A 25,379-nucleotide genomic window follows, 5' to 3' on the forward strand; every position below is an offset into this window, starting at 1 on the left:
CCCCTCTGGTTCAGGTGTAGACCATCCCATTTGTAGAGATCCCACCTATCCCAGAATGACCCCCAATTATCCAGGTATCTGAATCCATCCCTCCTGCACCATCCCTGTAGCCACCTGTTCAACTGCTCTCTCTCCCTATTCCTCTCCTCGCTAGCACGTGGCGCGGGTAACAAACCAGAGATAACAACTGTGTTTGTTCTAGCTCTAAGCTTCCACCCTAACTCCCTGAATTTCTGCCTTGCGTCCCCATTCCTTTTCCTACCTATGTCTTTGGTGTCTATGTGAACCACGACTTGGGGCTGGTCCCCCTCCCCCTTAAGGATCCCAAAAACACGATCCGAAACATACCATTCATAGAGAAGGAAACGAGAGAGTGCAGAATGTAGTGTTACAGTCATAGCTAGGGTGTAGAGAAAGATCAACTTAATGCAGGGTAGGTCCATTCAAAAGTCTGAGAGCAGCAGGGAAGAAGCTGTTCTTGAATCGGTTGGTACGTGACCTCAGACTTTTGTATCTTCTTCCCGACGGAAGAAGGTGGAAGAGGGAATGTCCGGGCAGTTTTGAGACAGCCATATTGCTGTGATAGAACAAAGAAACTTACAGAACAGGAACAGGCCCTTCAGCCATCCAAGCCTATACCGACCATGATGTCCGAACTAATTTTTAAAAAAACCTTCTGCCCTTACTCGGTCCGTATCCCTCTATTCCCTCCCTATTCATGCACCCATCCAGATGCCTCTTAAATGTTGCTAATGTACCTGCTTCCACCACCTCCTCTGGCAGCGCGTTCCAGGGTATGTCTGGGGTGCATGGGTCCTTAATTATGCTGGCTGCTTTGCCGAGGCAGTGGGAAGTGTAGATAGAGTCAATGGATGGGAGGCTGGCTTGCGTGATGGACTGGGCTTCATTCACGACCCTTTGTAGTTTCTTGCGGTCTTGGGCAGAGCCATACCAGGCTGTGATACAACCAGAAAGAATGCTTTCTACGGTGCATCTGTAAAAGTTGGTGAGAGTCATAGTGGACATGTCAAATTTCCTTCATCTTCTGAGAATGTAGAGGCGTTAATGGGCGTTATTAACCATAGCATCGTCAAGGGGGGATCAGAACAGATTGTTGGTGATAGAACATGGAACATAGAACAGTACAGCACAGAACAGGCCCTTCGGCCCACGATGTTGTGCCGAGCTTTATCTGAAACCAAGATCAAGCTATCCCACTCCCTATCATCCTGGTGTGCTCCATGTGCCTATCCAATAACCGCTTAAATGTTTCTAAAGTTGGTGATCTGGACACCTAAAGACTTGAAGCTCTTGACCCTTTCTACTTTGTCCCCATTGATGTCGACAGGGGCATGTTCTCCTTTACGCTTCCTGAAGTCGATGACAATCTCCTTCGTTTTGTTGACATTGAGGGAGAGATTATTGTTGCTGCACCAGTTCACCAGATTCTCTATCTCATTCCTGTACTTTGTCTCATCATTGTTTGAGATCCGACCCACTACGGTGGTGTCGTCAGCAAACTTGAAAATCAAGTTGGAGGTGAATTTGGTCATACGCGTTCCAGGCACCCACCACTCTCTGCATGAAAAACTTCCCCCACCCACTTCCCTTAAACTCTCCCCCTCTCACCTTGAACCTTGGGTGGACTTTAACAAAGAGGTTGTGCTGGAATCTTTGAATGGCATCAAGATAGATAAGTTGCCGGGTCCGGATGGGATGTACCCCAGGTTAATGTGGGAGACGAGGGAAGAGATTGCAGAGCCTCTGGCGATGATCTTTGCGTCGTCGATGGAGACGGGAGAGGTGCCGGAGGATTGGAGGATTGCGGATGTGGTTCCTATTTTCAAGAAGGGGAATAGGGATAGCCCAGGAAATTACCGACCGGTGAGTCTAACCTCAGTGGTTGGTAAGCTGATGGAGAAGATCCTGAGGGACAAGATTTATGAGCATTTAGAGAGGTTTAGTATGCTCAAGAATACTCAGCATGGCTTGGTCAAAGGCAGATCGTGCCTTACGAGCCTGGTGGAGTTCTTCGAAAATGTGACTAAACACATTGACGAAGGGAAAGTGGTAGATGTGGTTTATATGGATTTTAGCAAGGGGTTCGATAAGGTCCCCCATGCAAGGCTTCTAGAAAAAGTGAGAGGGCATGGGATCCAAGGGGCTGCTGCCCTGTGGATCCAGAACTGGCTTGCCCAAAGGAGGCAGAGAGTGTGTATAGATGGGTCTTTTTCTAAATGGAGGTCGGTCACCAGTGGTGTGCCCCAGGGATCTGTTCTGGGACCCTTGCTGTTTGTCATTTTCATAAATGACCTGGATGAGGAAGTGGAGGGATGGGTTGGTAAGTTTGCTGACGACACGAAGGTTGGTGGGGTTGTGGATAGTCTGGAGGGATGTCAGAAGTTACAGAGGGACATAGATAGGATGCAAGACTGGGCGGAGAAGTGGCAGATGGACTTCAAGCCAGATAAATGCGTAGTGGTCCATTTTGGCAGGTCAAGTGGGATGAAGGAGTACAATATAAAGGGAAAGACTCTTAGTACTGTAGAGGATCAGAAGGACCTTGGGATCCGGATCCATAGGACTCTAAAATCGGCCCCGCAGGTGGAGGAGGTGGTTAAGAAGGCGAATGGTGTGCTGGCCTTTATCAATTGAGGGATTGAGTTTAGGAGTCTGGGGATAATGATGCAGCTATATAAGACCCTCGTCAGACCCCACTTGGAGTACTGTGCTCAGTTCTGGTCGCCTCATTACAGGAAGGATGTGGAAAAGATTGAAAGGGTGCAGAGGAGATTTACAAGGATGTTGCCCGGATTGAGTGGCATGCCTTATGAGGATAGGCTGAGGGAGCTCGGTCTTTTCTCCTTGGAAAGACGTAGGATGAGAGGAGACCTAAGAACGTAAGAAATAGGAGCAGGAGCAGGCCATCTAGCCCCTTGAGCCTGCCCCGCCATTCAATAAGATCATGGCTGATCTGAAGTGGATCAGTTCCACTTACCCGCCTGATCCCTATAACCCCTAATTTCCTTACCGATCAGGTATCCATCTATCCGTGATTTAAACATATTCAAAGAGGTAGCCTCCACCACTTCAGTGTGCAGAGAATTCCAGAGATTCACCACCCTCTGGGAGAAGAAGTTCCTCCTCAACTCTGTCCGAAACTGACCCCCCCTTATTTTGAGGCTGTGCCCTCTAGTTCTGGTTTCCCTTCTAAGTGGAAAGAATCTCTCCACCTCTACCCTATCCAGCCCCTTCATTATCTTATATGTCTCTATAAGATCACCCCTCATCCTTCTAAACTCCAACGAGTACAGACCCAATCTGTTTAATCTCTCCTCATAAGCCACACCCCTCATCTCCGGTATCAACCTGGTGAACCTTCTCTGCACTCCCTCCAAGGCCAATATATCCTTTCGCAAAGAAGGGGACCAAAACTGCACATAGTACTCCAGTTGCGGCCTCACCAGTGCCTTGTACAGTTGCAGCAAGACCTCCCTGCTTTTATATTCTATCCCCCTCGCGATAAAGGCCAACATTCCATTCGCCTTCTTGATCACCTGCTGCACCTGCAGACTGAGTTTTTGCGATTCGTGCATAAGGACCCCCAGGTCCCTCTGCACAGTCGCACGATGTAATTTTTCTCCATTTAAATAATATTCCAATTTACTATTATTTCTTCCAAAGTGGATAACCTCACATTTGCTAACGTTATATTCCATCTGCCAGATCCTCGCCCACTCGCTCAGCCTATCCAAATCTTTCTGCAGACTTTCCGCGTCCTCCACGCAATTCGCTTTCCCACAAACCTTCGTGTCATCAGCAAACTTGAATACTCTACATTCAGTCCCCTCCTCCAGATCATCTATGTAAATGGTAAACAATTGAGGCCCCAGCACCGATCCCTGCGGCACGCCACTGGTCACCAACTGCCAACCAGAAAAGCACCCATTTATCCCAACTCTCTGCTTCCTGTTAGCCAATCCTCAATCCACGCCAACACCTTACCCCTAACTCCGTGTACCCCAATCTTCTGCAGCAACCTTTTGTGAGGCACCTTATCGAATGCCTTCTGGAAATCTAAAAACACCACATCCACCGGTTCCCCTCTGTCAACCGCAGGGGAGAGCTGTACAATAAATGGCAGAACCATCAGGAGTATAGACACACAGAGGGATCTGGGTGTGCAAGTCCACAGATCCTTAAAGGTGGCAGCACAGGTGGAGAGGGTGGTGAAGAAGGCATATGGCATGCTTGCCTTTATTGGACGGGGCATAGAGTATAAAAGTTGGCACATGATGTTGCAGTCATATAGAACGTTGGTTAGGCCACATTTGGAATACTGTGTCCAGTTCTGGTCGCCACACTACCAGAAGGACGTGGAGGCTTTGGAGAGAGTGCAGAGAAGGTTTACTAGGATGTTGCCTGGTATGGAGGGTATTAGCTATGAGGAGAGATTGGGTAAACTGGGGTTGTTCTCCCTGGAAAGACGGAGGTTGAGGGGCGACCTAATAGAAGTTTATAAAATTATGAAGGGCAGAGATAGGGTGAACAGTTGGAAGCTTTTTCCCAGGTCAGAAATGACAAACACAAGGGGTCACAAGTTCAAGGTCAGGGGGGCAAGGTTCAACACAGATATGCGGGGGACGTATTTTACACAGAGGGTGGTGGGGGCCTGGAATGCACTGCCAAGCAAGGTGATTGAGGCAGACACGCTGGGATCATTTAAGACTCATCTAGATAGCCACATGAACAGACTGGGAATAGAGGGATACAAACGGATGGTCTAGTTAGGAACACATGATTGGTGCAGGCTTGGAGGGCCGAAGGGCCCGATCCTGTGCTGTATTGTTCTTTGTACTACCCTGGAGGTTCCTATCTAACTCCCTGAATTGTCTTTGCACAATCTCTTCCTTCTTCCTGCCTATGTCATTGGTACCAATGTGGACAATGACATCTGTCTGTTTACCCTCCCATTTCAGGATGCCCTGTACCCGCTCAGAGACACCAGGACCCTGGCACCAGGCTACCCACTGTTTATTCGAGGTGTCTGAGCCGACTTCTCCCAGACTGCTCCTCTGCCGCCCCTGTTGGATCTCGATATTTATCTGCTGCCTGCCTTGGTTTACGTGTGACATTCAGTACAACCTGCTTTAAATTAAATGTGTCTTTTTGTGCAGATACACCAAAGGTGTGGACATGTGGAGTGTTGGATGCATTCTGGGCGAGATGTTACTGGGGAAACCACTTTTTCCAGGAACGTCTTCAATCAACCAAATTGAAAGAATAATGAATGTAATTCCAACTCCATCCAAGGAAGGTACATTTACCATTGACTAGAGCACTGCCATGTTGCATATTGTACACACACGGACCTTGGGGCTGATATTCAATCCTTTCCTGTGAGTGTGGTTGCTGATGAGAAACTCAGTGTCAGATCAAACCCACCTTCCCCTTCCCGAGAGATTAGAACCACAGAAGCATTTCAGCGCACAAGGAGGCCATTCAGCCCATCACGTCGACACTGGCTGTTTGAAAGAACATTCTAGCCAGTCCCACTCCCCTGACTTATCCCCATAACCGTGCGTGCACTCTTTTTTTCAAATACCTCAACTGAACGTGTCTCCACCTTCCGTGGGGGGTGGGGGTGGGGGCCGGTGTGTAGTGCTGTCAGTAAACCATGATCATTGTTTTCCTGATTGTGGCTGTGACCCGGGGAAGTTGGGTATGTGTCGGTGAGACAATGGTTTAATTGGGATGTGGCAAAGTGGCGCTGAACTGGAGACGGGTGGGGAGAGGGTGTCGGAGACGGGTGGGGAGAGGGTGTCGGAGACGGGTGGGGAGAGGGTGTCGGAGACGGGTGGGGAGAGGGTGTCGGAGACGGGTGGAGAGAGGGTGTCGGAGACGGGTGGGGAGAGGGTGTCGGAGACGGGTGGGGAGTGGCTTTTTAAAAATTCATTCACAGGATGTGGGCACTGCTGGCTAGACCAGTATTTATTGACCATCCTCATTAGGCCTTCAGAAGGTGCTGGTGAGCCGCCGCCTTGAGCCGCTGCAGTCCCTGAAGTGTAGGTACACCCACAGTGCTGTTAGGGAGGGAGTTCCAGGATTGTGACTCAGCGACAGTGAAGGAACGGCCGATATATTTCCAAGTCAGGATAGTGAGTGACTCGGAGGGGAATCTCCAGGTGGGGGTGTTCCCAGGTATCTACTGTCCTTGTGGGTTTGGAAGGTGCTGCCTAAGGAGCCTTGGTGAGTTCCTGCAGTGCATCTTGTAGATGGTACACACGGCTGTCACTGTGCGTTGGTGGTGGAGGGAGTGGGTGTTTGTGGATGGGGTGAACATAGAACATAGAACAGTACAGCACAGAACAGGCCCTTCGGCCCACGATGTTGTGCCGAGCTTTATCTGAAACCAAGATCAAGCTATCCCACTCCCTATCATCCTGGTGTGCTCCATGTGCCTATCCAATAACCGCTTAAATGTTTCTAAAGTGTCTGACTCCACTATCACTGCAGGCAGTCCATTCCACACCCCAACCACTCTCTGCGTAAAGAACCTACCTCTGATATCCGTCCTGTATCTCCCACCACGAACCCTATAGTTATGCCCCCTTGTAATAGCTCCATCCACCCGAGGAAATAGTCTTTGAACGTTCACTCTATCTATCCCCTTCATCATTTTATACACCTCTATTAAGTCTCCCCTCAGCCTCCTCCGCTCCAGAGAGAACAGCCCTAGCTCCCTCAACCTTTCCTCATATGACCTACCCTCCAAACCAGGCAGCATCCTGGTAAATCTCCTCTGCACTCCTTCCAGCGCTTCCACATCCTTCCTATAGTGAGGTGACCAGAACTGCACACAATATTCCAAATGTGGTCTCACCAAGGTCCTGTACAGTTGCAGCATAACCCCACGGCTCTTAAACTCCAACCCCCTGTTAATAAAAGCTAACACACTACAGGCCTTCTTCACAGCTCTATCCACTTGAGTGGCAACCTTTAGAGATCTGTGGATATGGACCCCAAGATCTCTCTGTTCCTCCACAGTCTTCAGAACCCTACCTTTGACCCTGTAATCCACATTTAAATTTGTCCTACCAAAATGAATCACCTCACATTTATCAGGGTTAAACTCCATTTGCCATTTTTCAGCCCAGCTTTGCATCCTATCTATGTCTCTTTGCAGCCTACAACAGCCCTCCACCTCATCCACTACTCCACCAATCTTGGTGTCATCAGCAAATTTACTGATCCACCCTTCAGCCCCCTCCTCTAAGTCATTAATAAAAATCACAAAGAGCAGAGGAGCAAGCACTGATCCCTGCGGCACACCGCTAGCAACCTGCCTCCAATCCGAAAATTTTCCATCGACCACCACCCTCTGTCTTCGGTCAGACAGCCAGTTGCCTATCCAATCGGCCAACTTTCCCTCTATCCCACACCTCCTCACTTTCATCATAAGCCGACCATGGGGGACCTTATCAAACGCCTTACTAAAATCCATGTATATGACATCAACTGCCCTACCTTCATCAACACACTTAGTTACCTCCTCAAAAAATTCTATCAAATTTGTGAGGCACGACTTGCCCTTCACGAATCCGTGCTGACTATCTCGGATTAATCCGCATCTTTCTAAATGGTCGTAAATCCCATCCCTAAGGACCCTTTCCATCAATTTACCAACCACCGAAGTAAGACTAACCGGTCTATAATTACCAGGGTCATTTCTATTCCCTTTCTTAAACAGAGGAACAACATTCGCCATTCTCCAGTCCTCTGGCACCATCCCCGTGGACAGCGAGGACCCAAAGATCAACGCCAAAGGCTCTGCAATCTCATCCCTTGCCTCCCAAAGAATCCTAGGATACATTTCATCAGGCCCAGGGGACTTATCGACCTTCAGTTTATTCAAAACTGCCAAGACATCCTCCCTCCGAACATCTATTTCCTCCAGCCTATTAGCCTGTAACACCTTCTCTTCCTCAAAAACATGGCCCCTCTCCTTGGTGAACACTGAAGAAAAGTATTCATTCATCACCTCGCCTATCTCTACTGACTCCATACACAAGTTCCCACTACTGTCCTTGACCGGCCCTAACCTCACCCTGGTCATTCTTTTATTCCTCACATAAGAGTAAAAAGCCTTGGGGTTTTCCTTGATCCGACCCGCCAAGGACTTCTCATGTCCCCTCCTAGCTCTCCTAAGCCCCTTTTTCAGCTCATTCCTTGCTAACTTGTAACCCTCAATCGAGCCATCTGAACCTTGTTTCCTCATCCCGACATAAGCTTCCCTCTTCCTTTTCACAAGACATTCCACCTCTTTTGTGAACCATGGTTCCCTCACTCGGCCATTTCCTCCCTGCCTGACAGGAACATACCTATCAAGGACATCCAGTATTTGTTCCTTGAAAAAATTCCACTTTTCATTAGTTCCTTTCTCTGACAGTTTCTGTTCCCAACTTATGCCCCCTAATTCTTGCCTAATCGCATCATAATTACCCCTCCCCCAATTGTAAACCTTGCCCTGCCGTACGGCCCTATCCCTCTCCATTGCAATAACAAAAGACACCGAATTGTGGTCACTATCTCCAAATTGCTCTCCCACAACCAAATCTAACACTTGGCCCGGTTCATTTCCCAGTACCAAATCCAATGTGGCCTCACCTCTAGTCGGCCCATCCACATATTGTGTCAGGAAACCCTCCCGCACACACTGCACAAAAACTGCCCCATCCAAACTATTTGACCTACAAAGGTTCCAATCAATATTTGGAAAGTTAAAGTCCCCCATGACAACTACCCTGTGACCCCCACACATATCCATAATCTGCTTAGCAATTTCTTCCTCCACATCTCTATTACTATTTGGGGGCCTATAGTAAACTCCTAGCAACGTGACCGCTCCTTTCCTATTTCTAACCTCAGCCCATATTACCTCAGTGTGCAGATCCCCCTCGAAGTGCCTTTCCGCAGCCGTTAAACTATCCTTGATTAACAATGCCACTCCTCCACCTCTTTTACCAGCTTCCCTACACTTAGTGAAACATCTATACCCCGGAACGTCCAACAACCATTCCTGTCCTTGTTCTACCCACGTCTCCGTAATGGCCACAACATCGTAGTCCCAAGTACCAATCCACGCCCCAAGTTCATCTGCCAATCAAGCGGGGCTGCTTTGTTGAGCTTCTTGAGTGTTGTTGGAGCTGCACCCATCCAGGGAAGTGGGGAGTGTTCCATCATACTCCTGACTTATGTTATAAACCTGAAGGTTGATTTCCCCCCTCTGAGGAATAAATCCGAAACACCCAAAGAAAACCTCACCCTATAATCTGTAAAAAGAGTGTGTGAAGTGAGGCAACCTGCTCTTCAGCAACTTCTAGTGGTTAAATAAAAATAAACCCCTGACACTGAGTCTAAAATCAACACATAACAATTTATTTATCGAACAAATTAACTAAACTATGAACAAACCAAATAAATCCCTTCTAACTACTAACTATTCTCGAATAAAACAAGATTCTAATTGTAACTGTATGCTCTTCAAATAAATACAAAAAATAAAGAAAATTACAGCACAGGATCTGGCCCTTCGGCCCTCCAAGCCTGTACCGACCACGCTGCACATCTGAACTAAAACCCCCTTCTCTCCTGGGGACCATCTCCCTCTATTCCCATCCTATTCATGTATTTGTCCAGATGCCCCTTAAAATTCCCACTCATTAACAAACATAGAATTTGGTCACTCTCTAAATTACAACCAGGTTTCATGTCTTCTGGAATATTCTGGGCCTTCTCTGTTGATTCTTCTGTCTGAAACTTCTATCTTCCTTGGTACCTTTGCTATCTCGATGGTGCTTTCTCTAAGATGTAGATGAAGCTATGAGAGTCACAATTCTCTCTCTCTCTCTCTCTCTCTCTCGAGAGAGAGAGAGAGAGAGAGAGTTGAAAGCTGAGAGCGGTTATCTCTGGCAGGTGGCAGTTGCTCTCTTTTTGTCCCACTGCCCCCTTCTTTTATACCTGTGGTGACATATCAATATTTCCCACAGTAGGATTGGTCCTAGGTTGTCAAAACCATCAGATTTAAATTTAACAGGTTCTTAGTATCCAAGTGCCTGATTCAAATTGATTGGCTAAATTTAAAAGCCTGGTGTCTTGGTAACACTGCTGCTTGGCCTTTCAATATAAATGTTTCAGTTTGGGCTCTCTGTGTACTTGCATTTCACTCTCTAAGCACAGAACAAGCACCATCTTTTAAAGGGACCATGCAATGCTTTTTACAATTTTACCATTCTTACAAACGCCACATTCTAACTTACTACCTCTCATTCGCAACACTTGTGGCTTGTAGATGGTGGACAGGCTTTGTGGAGTCAGGAGGTGAGTTATTGGCCGCAGGATTTGTACTGTGCCGATGGACCAGTGCCATTGTACTGGAGTCCAGCAGGAAATGTGTCACACTGTCCCGTTATTTACAGGTCACAGGCTGTGCTGGGTGCTGTGTGGATAACTCTGCTTCTTCTCTCTAATCACAGATGTCCTGGCCATTAACTCCGATTATGGTGCCTCTGTTGTTCAGAAGATGTTGTGCAGGTGGGTGAGCTCTTCACACGCAGTCAGAGTAAGACATGTCATTCAACTACCAGATAGTCCAATGATCTGATCTCTGCTCCCAGGCCCAGGTCCTCGCTCGAACAGCTTCTGCCCAGCACCACTCCACCAGATGCCCTGGACTTGCTGAACAAACTGCTCATTTTCAACCCAGACCGTCGGCTGACAGCTGAGGAGAGCCTCAAACATCCCTACATCAACAGGTATAAGCAGGGACCCCCCTGGGACCAAGCAACACCCACACACACACAGTAAACTGAGGGACACGGGATCCAGGGTGAGGTATCTAAATGGATACAAAATTGACTTCTTAACAATTCTCTCCGCTTTTTCTTTCTTTCACGCCCGGGCGCGCTGTCAGATTTTTTTTCAAACTGTGCATGCGCAGTTCAAAGCTCCGATCGGTCCACCAGCGCTAAGCCCTGTCCACAGCGCGAATCGGGCCGGAGCTGGCAAAATGCGTATGGGCGCACTGGAAAGAGGATTCCAGGCGCGGATCTATTTGACGCCCAGATTTGGCACTTAGACTCAAAATGGTAAAATTCCCCCCTTGGTCTATATGGACTTCAGTAAGGCTTTTGATAAAATTCCACATGGTAGGCTGCTCTGGAAGGTTAGCAGGTGGAGGCTGTGCTAAAGAAGGCGTATGGAACACTGGCCTTCATCAATAGAGGAATTGAGTTTAGAAATCGGGAGATAATGCTGCAGCTGTATAGGACCCTGGTCAGACCCCACCTGGAGTACTGTGCCCAGTTCTGGTCGCCTCATTACAGAAAGGATGTGGAAGCCATAGAAAGGGTGCAGAGGAGATTTACAAGGATGTTGCCTGGATTAGGTGGCATGCCTTATGAGGATAGGTTGAGAGAGCTAGGTCTTTTCTCCTTGGAGAGGCAAAGGATGAGGGGTGATCTGATAGAGGTGTATAAGATGTTGAGGGGTATTGATAGAGTGGATTCTCAGAGGCTTTTACCCAGGGCTGAAATGGTTGCCACAAGAGGTCACAGGTTTAGGGTGCTGGGGAGTAGGTACAGAGGAGATGTTAGGGGTAGGTTTTTCACACAGAGGGTGGTGGGTGCGTGGAATCGGCTGCCGGTAGTGGTGGTGGAGGCGGATTCGATAGGGTCTTTTAAGAGACTTTTGGATAAGTTCATGGAAGTTAGTAAGATAGAGGGTTATAGGTAAGCCGAGTAGGTAGGGACATGTTCGGCGCAACTTGTGGGCCGAAGGGCCTGTTTGTGCTGTAGCTTTTCTATGTTCTATCACATGGAATCCCAGAAGAGCTGGCAAATTGATATACAATTGGCTTGATGATAGGAAACAGAGTGTAATGTTGGAAGGATGCTTGTCAGACGTGAGGCCTGTGACTACTGGTGTGCCTCAGGGGTCAGAGCTGGGCCCATTGCTGTTTGTTATCTACGTCAATGATTTGGATGAGAATGTACAAGGCATGATCAGTAAGTTTGCCGATGACACTAAAATAGGTGGTGTTGTAGACAGTGAGGAAGGTTATCAAAAATTGCAGCAGGATCTTGATCAGCTGGGGAAGTGGGCCAAGAAATGGCAACTGGAGTTCAATACAGACAAGTGTGAGGTGTTGCATTTTGGAAAATCAAATCAAGGTAGGACTTTCATGGTGAATGGTAGGACCTTAGGGAGTATCGTGGAACAGAGGGATCTTGGAGTTCAGGTGTATGGTTCTCTAAAGGTGGAGTCACAGGTAGATAGGGCAGTGGAGAAGGCTTTTGGCATGCTGGCCTTCATCAGTCTGAGTATAGAAGTTGGGAAGTTATGTTGCAGTTGTACAGGACGTTGGTGAGGCCGCACCTGGAGTATTGTGTTCAGTTTTGGTCACCTTGCGAGAGGAAAGATGTTATTAAACTGGAGAGAGCGCAGAAGAGATTTACAAGGATGTTGCCAGGACTCGAGGGACTGAGTTATAGGGAGAGATTGGACAGGCGAGGACTTTTTTCTTTGGAGTGTAGGAGACTGAGGGGTGATCTTATCGAGGTGTATAAGATCATCAGAGGCATGGATAGGGTGAATGCACTCAGTCTTTTTCCCAGAGCTGGGGAATGGAGAGCTAGAGGGCAGAGGTTTAAGTTAAGAGGGGAAAGAATTAATGGGAACCTGAGGAGTAACTTTTTTACACAGAGGGTGGTGCGTGTGTGGAATGAGCTGCTGGAGGAAGTGGTTGAGGCAGGGACATTGACAACATTTAAAAGGTATTTGGACAGATACATGGATAGGAAAGGTTCAGAGGGATATGGGCCACATGCAGGCAAATGGGATTAGCTTAGTTGGGCTGTTTGGTCGTCATGGACCAGTTTGGGCCGAAGGGCCTGTCTCCATGCGGTAGATTCAATGATTCTGTGACTGAGATACCTCAACAGAGAGTAAACTGTGCATCACGTGAACTCCATGATGTTGATGTGTCTGGTGCAGGTGAAGAGAGTGAATGGGCTTTTCTCTGCTGCGTGCTTGTTGCCTGCACCTGCGGCTAGTATCAGTGAAAAAGTGTCCCCCTGTTAGAAGATAACCTCTCCAGCGGCCAGTCTTCAGTTGTGTCTCCTTGAGCCTGCAGCTGGAAACTGGGTCTCTCGCAGCAGCAGCAGGTTAAAGTTTCAGAGGAACTCCGAGGAGGTTTGGTTACCAGACATGCAGTGTACAGCCCCATCAGCAGGTCAGCACACCCTGAGATTCCTGAACCAAGCCCTCAGCTTTGGCAATCGCTCCACTGATTTGAAGGCGAAATGTAAACCCTAACAAAAATTCTGCAAAGCAGACTGATGTCTAAATATATTAATATCAGCAAAATACTGTGGATGCCAGAATCTGAAACCAGAGAATTCTGAAAAAACTCCACAGAACTGGCAGCATCTGCGGGGAGGGACAATTGAGAACATGAAAATGTTGGGTGCGATTTTCCCAGCCCACTGCGCTGCTCGAGTCGCGTCGTGGACCAGGAAATGTCAGTGGGGTGCCAAAAATGGGAATCTGGACCGGCCAGTTGCGATCTTCCCGGGCCATTTTTTCCATGTAAATAGTCCTCGTGCCAGGAAACAGTGCGAAGCTGATTGCACGATCCAAATATTGATTTGCATCTATTTAGCAAGCACGGGACTCCAACGTCCGGGCTTGCTCATGAACAAAGAACAATACAGCACAGGAACAGGCCCTTCGGCCCTCCAAGCCCACGCCGCTCCCTGGTCCAAACTAGACCATTCTTTTGTATCCCTCCATTCCCACTCCGTTCAAGTGGCTATCGAGATAAGTCTTAAACGTTCCCAGTGTGCCCACCTCCACCACCTTGCCCGGCAGCGCATTCCAGGCCCCCACCACCCTCTGTGTAAAATACGTCCTTCTGATATCTGTGTTAAACCTCCCCCCCCTTCACCTTGAACCTATGACCCCTCGTGAACGTCACCACCGACCTGGGAAAAAGCTTCCCACCGTTCACCCTATCTATGCCTTTCATAATTTTATACACCTCCATTAGGTCACCCCTCATCCTTCGTCTTTCCAGTGAGAACAACCCCAGTTTACCCAATCTCTCCTCATAACTAAGCCCTTCCATACCAGGCAACATCCTGGTAAACCTCCTCTGCACTCTCTCTCAGGCCTCCACGTCCTTCTGGTAGTGTGGCGACCAGAACTGGACGCAGTATTCCAAATGCGGCCGAACCAACGTTCTATACAACTGCAACATCAGACCCCAACTTTTATACTCTATGCCCCGTCCTATAAAGGCCAGCATGCCATATGCCTTCTTCACTACCTTCTCCACCTGTGACATCACCTTCAAGGATCTGTGGACTTGCACACCCAGGTCCCTCTGCGTATCTACACCCTTTATGGTTCTGCCATTTATCAGAGAGCTCCCCTCTACATTAGTTCTACCAAAATGCATCACTTTGCATTTATCTGGATTGAACGCCATCTGCCATTTCTTTGCCCAAATTTCCAGCCTATCTATATCCACCTGTAGCCTCTGACAATGTTCCTCACTATCCGCAAGTCCAGCCAATTTCGTGTCGTCCACAAACTTACTGATCACCCCAGTTACACCTTCTTCCAGATCATTTATATAAATCACAAACAGCAGAGGTCCCAATACAGAGCCCTGCGGAACACCACTCGTCACAGGCCTCCAGCCGGAAAAAGACCCTTCCACTACCACCCTCTGTCTTCTGTGACCAAGCCAGTTCTCCACCCATCTAGCCACCTCCCCCTTTATCCCATGAAAAGCTAATGCTCTTCGGGAGGGTTTAAACTAATTCAGCAGGGGGGTGGGTACCTGAATTGTAGCTCCAGTGTACAGGAGGTTGAGAGTAGTGAGGTCATGGATGAGGTTTCAGAGTCGCAGGAGTGTACTGGCAGTCAGGAAGGCGGTTTGAAGTGTGTATACTTCAACGCCAGGAGCATCCGGAATAAGGTGGGTGAGCTTGCAGCATGGGTTGGTACCTGGGATTTCGATGTTGTGGCCATCTCAGAGACATGGATAGAGCAGGGACAGGAAAGGTTGTTGCAGGTTCCGGGGTTGAGATGTTTCAGTAAGTGCAGGGAAGGTGGTAAAAGAGGGGGAGGTGTGGCATTGTTAGTCAAGGACAATATTACGGTGGCAGAAAGGACATTTGATGAGGACTCGTCTACTGAGGTAGTTTGGGCTGAGGTTAGAAACAGGAAAGGAGAGGTCACCCTGTTGGGAGTTTTTTATAGACCTCCGAAAAGTTCCAGAGATGTAGAGGAAAAGATTGCAAAGATGATTCTGGATAGGAGCGAAAGTAACAGGGTAGTTGTACTGGGGGACTTTAACTTTACAAATATTGACTGGAAAAGCTATAGAACATAGAACATAGAAAGCCACAGCACAAACAGGCCCTTCGGCCCACAAGTTGCGCCGATCACATCCCCACCTCTAGGCCTATCTATAGCCCTCAATCCCATTAAATCCCATGTACTCATCCAGAAGTCTCTTAAAAGACCCCAACGAGTTTGCCTCCACCACCACCGACGTCAGCCGATTCCACTCACCCACCACCCTCTGAGTGAAAAACTTACCCCTGACATCTCCTCTGTACCTACCCCCCAGCACCTTAAACCTGTGTCCTCTCGTAGCAACCATTTCAGCCCTTGGAAATAGCCTCTGAGAGTCTACCCTATCCAGACCTCTCAACATCTTGTAAACCTCTATCAGGTCACCTCTCATCCTTCGTCTCTCCAGGGAGAAGAGACCAAGCTCCCTCAACCTATCCTCATAAGGCATGCCCCCCAATCCAGGCAACATCCTTGTAAATCTCCTCTGCACCCTTTCAATGGCTTCAACATCTTTCCTGTAATGAGGTGACCAGAACTGCGCGCAGTACTCCAAGTGGGGTCTAACCAGGGTCCTATAAAGCTGCAGCATTATCTCCCGACTCCTAAACTCAATCCCTCGATTAATGAAGGCCAGTACGCCGTACGCCTTCTTGGCCGCATCCTCCACCTGCGAGGCCGATTTAAGAGTCCTATGGACCCGGACCCCAAGGTCCTTCTGATCCTCTACACTGCTAAGAATGGTACCCTTCATATTATACTGCTGCTTCATCCCATTGGATCTGCCAAAATGGATCACCACACACTTATCCGGGTTGAAGTCCATCTGCCACTTCTCCGCCCAGTCTTGCATTCTATCTATGTCTCGCTGCAACTTCTGACATCCCTCCAAACTATCCACAACACCACCTACCTTGGTGTCGTCAGCAAACTTACCAACCCATCCCTCCACTTCCTCATCCAGGTCATTTATGAAAATGACAAACAGCAAGGGTCCCAGAACAGATCCCTGGGGCACTCCACTGGTCACTGACCTCCATGCAGAGAAAGACCCCTCCACAGCCACTCTCTGCCTTCTGCAGGCAAGCCAGTTCTGGATCCACAAGGCAACAGCCCCTTGGATCCCATGCCCTCTCACTTTCTCAAGAAGTCTTGCATGGGGGACCTTATCGAACGCCTTGCTGAAGTCCATATAGACCACATCCACCGCTCTTCCTTCGTCAATGTGTTTGGTCACATTTTCAAAGAACTCAACCAGGCTCGTAAGGCACGACCTGCCCTTGACAAAGCCGTGCTGACTACTTTTGATCATACTAAACTTCTCTAGATGATCATAAATCCTGTCTCTCAGGATCCTCTCCATCAACTTACCAACCACTGAGGTTAGACTCACCGGTCGGTAATTTCCCGGGCTGTCCCTGTTCCCTTTCTTGAATATAGGGACCACATCTGCAATCCTCCAATCCTCCGAAACCTCTCCCGTCTCCATCGACGATGCAAAGATCATCGCCAAAGGCTCCGCAATCTCCTCCCTCGCCTCCCACAGTAACCTGGGGTACATCCCATCCGGTCCCGGCGACTTACCAACCTTGATGCCATTCAATAGTTCCAACACATCCTCTTTCTTTATGTCCACATGCTCGATCCTTTCTGTCCACCGCAAACCAGCAGTACAACCACCCAGATCCCTTTCCACCGTGAATACCGAGGTAAAGTATTCATTAAGCAGCTCCGCCATTTCTAACGGTTCCGCACAAACTTTTCCTCCTTCACCTTTTAAGGGTCCTATGCCTTTACATCTCATCCTTTTACTCTTGACATATTTGTAGTTCGAGTACTTTAGAGGGGTCGGGTTTTGTCCAGTGTGTGCAGGAAGGCTTCCTGACACAGTATGTAGATAGACCAACAAGAGGCGAGGCCACATTGGATTTGGTACTGGGTAATGAACCAGGCCAGGTGTTAGATTTGGAGGTAGGTGAGCACTTTGGTGACAGTGACCACAATTCGATTACGTTTACTTTAGCAATGGAAAAGGATAGGTATATACCAAAGGGCAAGAGTTATAGCTGGGGGAAAGGAAATTATGATGCGATTAGGCGAGATTTAGCTGGCATAGGTTGGGGAAGGAAACTGCAGGGGATGGGCACAATTGTAATGTGGAACTTGTTCAAGGAACAGCTACTACGCGTCCTTGATAAATATGTACCTGTCAGGCAGGGAGGAAGCAGACGTGTGAGGGAACTGTGGTTTACTAAGGAGGTTGAATCTCTTGTGAAGAGGAAGAAGGAGACTTATGTTAAGATGAGACGTGAAGGCTCAGTTAGGGCGCTTGAGAGTTACAAGTTAGCCAGGAAGGACCTAAAGAAAGAGTTAAGAAGAGCCAGGAGGGGACATGACAAGTCTTTGGCGGGTAGGATCAAGGAAACCCTAAAGCTTTCTATAGGTATGTCAGGAGTAAAAGAATGACGAGGGTAAGATTAGGGCCAGTCAAGGACAGGAGTGGGAAGTTGTGCGTGGAGTCTGAAGAGATAGGAGAGGCACTGAATGAATATTTTCCGTCGGTATTCACACTGGAGAGGGACAGTTTTGTTGAGGGGAGTACTGAGATGCAGGCTGTTGGACTGGATGGGATTGATGTTCATAAGGAGGAGGTGTTAGCAATTCTGGAAAGGGTAAAAATAGATTTATCCTAGGATTCTCTGGGAGGCTCGAGAGGAGATTGCAAAGCCTTTGGCTTTGATCTTTGTGTCGTCATTGTCTACAGGAACAGTGCCAGAAGACTGGAGGATAGCAAATGTTGTTCCCTTGTTCAAGAAGGGGAGTAGAGACAACCCTGGTAATTATAGACCAGTGAGCCTTACTTCTGTTGTGGGCAAAGTTTTGGAAAGGATTATAAGAGATAGGATTTATAATCACCTAGACAGGAATAATTTGATTAGGGATAGTCAGCATGGCTTTTTGAAGGGTAGGTCGTGCCTCACAAACCTTCTTGAGTTCTTTGAGAATGTGACCAAAGAGGTGGATGAGGGTAAAGCGGTTGATGTGGTGTATTTGGATTTCAGCCAAGCGTTTGATAAGGTTCCCCATGGTAAGCTTTTGCAGAAAATACGGACACATGGGATTGAGGGTGATTTAGTGGTTTGGATCAGGAATTGGCTAGCTGTAGGAAAACAAAGGGTGGTGGTTGATGGGAAATATTCATCCTGGAGTTCAGTTACTAGTGGTGTACCGCAAGGATCTGTTTTGGGGCCATTGCTGTTTGTCATTTTTATTAATGACTTGGATGAGGGCGTGGAAGGATGGATTAGTAAATTTGCGGATGACACTAAAGTCGGTGGAGTTGTAGACAGTGCGGAGGGAAGTGGCAGGTTACAGAGGGACATAGATAAGCTGCAGAGCTGGGCTGAGAGGTGGCAAATGGAGTTTAATGCAGAAAAGTGTGAGGTGATTCACTTTGGAAGGAGTAACAGGAATACAGAGTACTGGGCTAATGGTAAGATACTTGGGAGTGTGGATGAACAGAGGGATCTGGGTGTCCATGTGCATAGATCCCTGAAAGTTGGCACCCAGGTTGATAGGGTTGTTAAGAAGGTGTACGTTGTGTTAGCTTTTATTGGTAGAGGGATTGAGTTTCGGAGCCAGGAGGTCATGCTGCAACTGTACAAAACTCTGGTGTGGCCGCATTTGGAGTATTGTGTACAGTTCTGGTCGCCGCATTATAGGAAAGATGTGGAAGTGTTGGAAAGGGTGCAGAGGAGATTTACCAGGATGTTGCCTGGTATGGTGGGAAAATCGTATGAGGAAAGGCTGAGGAACTTGAGGGTGTTTTCGTTAGAGAGAAGGTGGTTAAGAGGTGACTTAATAGAGTCATACAAGATGATCAGAGGATTAGACAGGGTGGATAGTGAGAGCCTTTTTCCTCGGATGGTGATGGCTTGTCTCCCTGAAAAAGAAAAGAGAGGCGTACGTTAGGTCCAGGCAGCTAAAAACAGAGGGAGCTCTGGAGGAATACAAAGAAAGTAGGAAAGAACTCAAACGAGGAATTAGAAGGGCAAAAAGGGGTCACGAAATGTCCTTGGCAGACAGGATTAAGGAGAATCCAAGGCATTTTACTCATACGTTAGGAACAAAAGGGCTGTCAGGGATTGATTCCATCAGGCCCTGGGGGTTTGTCAGTCTTTATATTCCTTAAAAAACCGACCACTTCCTCCCTTGTAATGGAGATTTTCTCTAACGGCTCAACACTCCCCTCCGAGTATTCATTTCGAATCTCCCCTACTTCTTTGGGCTCCAAGCATAATTCCCCACTTTTGTCCCTGAGAGGTCCGATTTATTTCCCTGACAGCCCTTTTGTTCCTAACGTATGAATAAAATGCCTTGGATTCTCCTTAATCCTGTCTGCCAAGGACATTTCGTGACCCCTTTTTGCCCTTCTAATTCCTCGTTTGAGTTCTTTCCTACTTTCTTTGTATTCCTCCAGAGCTCCCTCTGTTTTTAGCTGCCTGGACCTAACGTACGCCTCTCTTTTCTTTTTGACCAGTCCCTCAATTTCCCTGGTTATCCACGGTTCTCGAATCCTACCCTTCCTATCCTTTTTTACAGGCACATGCCTGTCCTGCAGCCCTAACAACTGTTCCTTAAAAGACTCCCACATGCCAGATGTGGATTTACCCTCAAACAGCCTCTCCCAATCACCAGCTGCCAATTTCTGCCTAATCCCACTAAAGTTAGCCTTCCCCCAATTCCACACCTTACCCTTGGGACACCACTCATCCTTTTCCATTACTATCCTAAAGCTAACAGAATTGTGGTCACTATTTGTCACATGTTCCCCTACTGAAACTTTGAAGACCTGACCGGGCTCATTCCCCAGTACTAGGTCCAGTATAGCCCCCTCTCTCGTCGGGCTATCTACATATTGTTCCAAAGAACCTTCCTGTACGCATTTTACAAATTCCTCCCCATTCAGAGTCCCTGCTCTCAGCGATTTCCAGTCTATACCAGGGAAATTGAAGTCTCCCACTACAACAACCCTATTTTTCCTGCACCTATCCAGTATGTCCTGACACATCCGTTCTTCCACATCCCTTGGGCTGTTGGGGGGCCTGTAGTATACCCACAACATAGTGACTGCGCCCTTCCTGTTTCTGAGCTCCACCCACAGTGACTCGTTACACGTCCCCTCTGAATTGTCCTCCCTCTGCACCGCTGTAATATGCTCTCTAACTAATACTGCTACTCCCCCACCTTCATGCTTCTGATCCTGCCGGTGGTGGTCCACGCCAGCAGGCATCACGTATGGTCTTCTGCAACGGGGAACCAGCGTGATGCACTCGCTGGTGAGACCGGAGGCCATTGAGGCCCCCCCCCCCCGGAGGTCGGGGGCAAGGGGGCATGCCCCTTGGTCAGTGTCAGCCTGGCAGCCTGCGGTGAGACATGATTTATCAGTCAGAACCAGTTCTGCTGGGCGGAACGTATCGTTCGTATGCCTGACATCAGACTCCTGAAGCAACTACTCTCCTGGGAGCTTAGTCACGGCAGGGGACTGTCAGGAGAACAGTGGAAACATTTTAAGTATGTCCTCAAAGCATCGGCTAAAGAGATAGACCTGCTAAGTGATGGGAGTCCCTGGCTTGTGATCGACCAAAATGAAGACTGCTCGTTCAGAAAGGCAATGCGCACATCAAGCAAGTTCATCAGGAACATGCAAGGTAAGTGCCAGCGTTGGAGAGAACACACTGCTTCAAACACTTCATCTACCCAACCCTTCAAACACCACTTCCTCCAAATGTGGCAGAGACTGCAGGACCGTGCAATGGACTTTCAACCAATTCAGAACTCATTGAAGCAGAATAGAACCAAGTCATCCATGATCAGTGTGTATGTCCATGTGTGCATGTGGCAGAGTCATCATGTGTTCCGTGAGGCAGCAGGAGAGCTCAATTTGTGTATTGCCTTATTGCAGGTTTCACAACCCATTGAAGGAGCCAGGCCTGGACTATGATATTATCCTTCCAGTGAATGATGACACGCAGCTCTCTGTGGGAGAATATCGGAACAGGTTATATGAGGTAATATGTCAGGGTATCCCAGTGTGTCCACTGCCTAGTTCAGCACCAATCTCACTTCTTTTGATGATGACCTTACATTTTAATTTTCTTTGTTCGTTCCAGAAGGGTAGGAGGTTTTAGTTCAGTCGGGCAGCATGGTCGGTGCGGGCTTGGAGGGCCGAAGGGCCTGTTCCTGTGCTGTAATTTTCTTTGTTCATTGGCTCTTCTGCCATTTTCTCCTTTTTCGCCATTTAACTAAATTATGGCTGCTCTACCTCAATGCCATCTTCCTTCACTACCCCCCATATCTCTCTTCATCATTGGCATCTAGAAATCTATCAATCTCTGCTTTGAACATGCTCAATGGCTGAAGCTCCGCAAAACCCTGGAGTCAAGAATTTCAAAGATTCACCATCCTCTGGGTGAAGGAATTCCTCCTCATCTCAGCTGTAAAAGAGCTCCCTCTCATTCTGAGACTATGTCCCCTGGACTGTTCCCAGCGAGGGGACACATCCTTCCTGCTTTCTACCCTGTCAAGCTCTGTAAGAATTTTGTACGCTTCAATAAGATTTTCTCATTCTTCTAAACTACAGAGAATATAGATCCACTTTGCTCAATCTCTCCTCGTGGGACAGTCCTGCCATCCTAGGGTCTGTTGAACCTTTGTGCACTCCCTCTATGGCAGGTTTACACTTCCTTCGGTAAGGAGACCTAAACTGTATATAATGCTCCAAGTGTGTCCCTATACAACGGGAGCTAGACTTCCTTACTGCTGTACTTCAATCCCCTCGGAATGAAGCCGAACATACAATTTGCCTCCTTCATTCCTTGTTGCACCCATATGTTAGCTTTCAGTGACTTATGACAAAGAACACCCATGTCCCTTTGGATAGCAACATTTCCCAATCTCTCCTCATTTAAGAAATACTCTGCATTTCTGTTTTTCCTACCAAAATGCCTAGATTTGCGTCATCAACAAACTTGGAAATATTACATTTGGTCCCCACATCCGAATCATTGATTGAGATTGGAAATAGCTGAGGCCAAAGCCCCGTGTAATGGCCTGCCAACCTGAGTGTGATCCATTTATCCCTTACTCTCTGTTTTGTGTCTGTTAACCAATCCTCAGACATGCCAGTATATTCCCCACAATTCCATGTGCACTAATGTTGCTTACTAACCTCCTACCTCCTTACTAATCTTACTAACCTCTGTGCTTACTGAGCTTATCGAAAGCCTTCGAAAAATCCAAATATCCCACATCCACTGGATTTCCCTGATCTAGTTACATCCTTAAAAAAACTCCAACAGGGTCATCAAACAGAGTCATAGAGTGCAGAATAGACCCTTCAGCCCATCGAGTATGCACTGACAACTACTACTAAAGCTGCTAATTTCATTTTCCTGCATATCCTTGAATGTTACGATATTCCAAATGCTCTTCCAAATATTTTTTAAAGGTTGTAAGGTTTCGCTTTCATATATTCATGTTGACTCTACCCAATCCTATTATTTTGTAAGTGCCCAGTTATCACACCCATATAATAGATTCTGGATTTTCCATACGACTGATAAACCTGTCTCGAGCTCTCCTTTTGCTCTATCCCTCCTTTTTTAAATAGTGGACTTACATTTGCTACGTTCTAATCCCCAGGTACTGTTCCAAAATGTATTAGAATTTGAAAGATGATCACTGATGCATCCACTATCTCTACAGCCACTTTAAAAAAAAAATTAATTCATGGGATGTGGAACATAGAACATTACAGCGCAGTACAGGCCCTTCGGCCCTCGATGTTGCGCTGACCAGTGAAACCAATCAAAAGCCCCTCGAATCTACACTATTCCAATATCATCCATATGTTTATCCAACAACCATTTGAATGCTCTTAATGTTGACGAGTCCACTACTGCTGCAGGCAGGGCATTCCACGCCCTTACTACTCTCTGAGTGAAGAACCTACCTCTGACATCTGTCCTATATCTATCACCCCTCAAATTAAAGCTATGTCCCCTCGTGTTAGCCATCACCATCCGAGGAAAAAGGCTCTCACTATCCACCCTGTCTAATCCTCTGATCATCTTGTATGACTCTATTAAGTCACCTCTTAACCACCTTCTCTCTAACGAAAACAACCTCAAGTTCCTCAGCCTTTCCTCATACGATTTTCCCACCATACCAGGCAACATCCTGGTAAATCTCCTCTGCACCCTTTCCAACACTTCCACATCTTTCCCATAATGCGGCGACCCAAACTGTACGCAATACTCCAAGTGCGGCCGCACCAGAGTTTTGTACAGTTACAGCATGGCCTCATGGCTCCGAAACTCAATCCCTCTACCAATAAAAGCTAACACACCATATGCCTTCTTAACAACTTTGTCAACCTGGGTGCCAACTTTCAGGGATCTATGCACATGGACACTGAGATCTCTCTGCTCATCCACACTACCAAGTATCTTTCCATTAGCCCAGTACTCTGTATTCATAGAAACATAGAAAACTACAGCACAAAACAGGCCCTTCGGCCCCACAAGTTGTGCTGAACATATCCCTATCTTTTAAGCCTACCGATAACCCTGCATCCTATTAAATCCCATGTACTCATCCAGGAGTCTCTTAAAAGACCCTATTGAGTTTGTCTCCACCACCACTGACGGCAGCCGATTCCACTCGCCCACCACCCTCTGTGTGAAAAACTTCCCCCTAACATTTCCCCTGTACCTACACCCCAGCACCTTAAACCTGTGTCCTCTCATAGCAGCCATTTCCACCCTGGGAAAAAGCCTCTGAGAGTCCACCCGATCTATGCCTCTCAACATCTTATATACCTCTATTAGGTCTCCTCTCATCCTACGTCTCTCCAAGGAGAAAAGACCGAGCTCCCTCAGCCTATCCTCATAAGGCATGCCACTCAATCCAGGCAACATCCTTGTAAATCTCCTCTGCACCCTTTCAATCTTTTCCACATCTTTCCTGTAATGAGGCGACTAGAACTGAGCACAGTACTCCAAGTGGGGTCTGACGAGGGTCTTGTATAGCTGCATCATTATCTCCCGACTCCTAAACTCAATCCCTCGATTGATAAAGGCCAGCACACCATACGCTTTCTTAACCACCTCCTCCACCTGCGGGGGCCGATTTTAGAGTCCTATGGACCCGGACCCCAAAGTACATCCACCCAGGTCCTTCTCCTCTGTGAAAACCGAGGCAAAATACTCATTAAGCACCTCTGCCATTTCTACTGGTTCCGTACAGACTTTCCCGCCTTCACCTTTTATAGGCCCTATTCCTTCACGTCTCATCCTTTTACTCTTCACATATTGATAGAACGCCTTAGGGTTTTCCTTAATCCTACCTGCCAAGGCCTTATCGTGACCCCTTCTGGCTCTCCTAATTTCCTTCTTTAGTCCCTTCCTACAAGCCGTATACTCATCTAGATCCCTATCTTCGCCAAGCACACTGAACCTTTTATATGCTTGCCTTTTCTTCTCGACTAGGTCCCGCACAGCTTTTGTGCACCACGGTTCCTTTAACCTACCAACTCCTCCCTGTCTGCTCGGAACGTTGTCCTGTAGAACTCTAGACAGACATTCCTTGAAAAACTGCCACCTCTCTTCAGTACATTTCCCCGAGAATACCTCCTTCCAATTTACTCCTCTAATTTGCTGCCTTATGTGTTCATATTTCCCCTTACTCCATACAAACGCTTTCTTAGCTTGCCTGATCCTCTCTTTTTCCAATGCAAGCCTAAAGGAGATAGATTTATGATCGCTATCCCCAAGATGCTCTCCTAATGAGAGATCTGACACCTGTCCAGGCTCATTGGTCAGTATAAGATCAAGTACAGCCTCTCCTCTTGTCGGCTTGTCCACCTGCTGTGTCAGGAAACCCTCCTGTTACTC

At 47.6% G+C, this 25,379-nt stretch overlaps 1 protein-coding gene across 3 annotated transcripts in view; it reads left to right on the forward strand.

Annotated features, from left to right (window-relative positions):
• mapk15 (mitogen-activated protein kinase 15) overlaps window positions 1–25,379 on the forward strand; it is an 81,432-nt gene that overhangs the window by 22,172 nt on the left and 33,881 nt on the right. For all 3 annotated transcript variants that reach the window (XM_078227495.1, XM_078227504.1, XM_078227513.1), the window contains exons 4-7: window positions 5,178–5,317; window positions 10,536–10,593; window positions 10,677–10,814; window positions 21,389–21,494. In XM_078227495.1, the coding sequence (XP_078083621.1) occupies window positions 5,178–5,317; window positions 10,536–10,593; window positions 10,677–10,814; window positions 21,389–21,494 (442 nt within the window). The remainder of the gene's footprint in view (window positions 1–5,177; window positions 5,318–10,535; window positions 10,594–10,676; window positions 10,815–21,388; window positions 21,495–25,379) is intronic.

This window comes from Mustelus asterias, chromosome 2 (genome assembly GCF_964213995.1).
Source record: "Mustelus asterias chromosome 2, sMusAst1.hap1.1, whole genome shotgun sequence".
Classification (NCBI taxonomy): domain Eukaryota; kingdom Metazoa; phylum Chordata; class Chondrichthyes; order Carcharhiniformes; family Triakidae; genus Mustelus; species Mustelus asterias.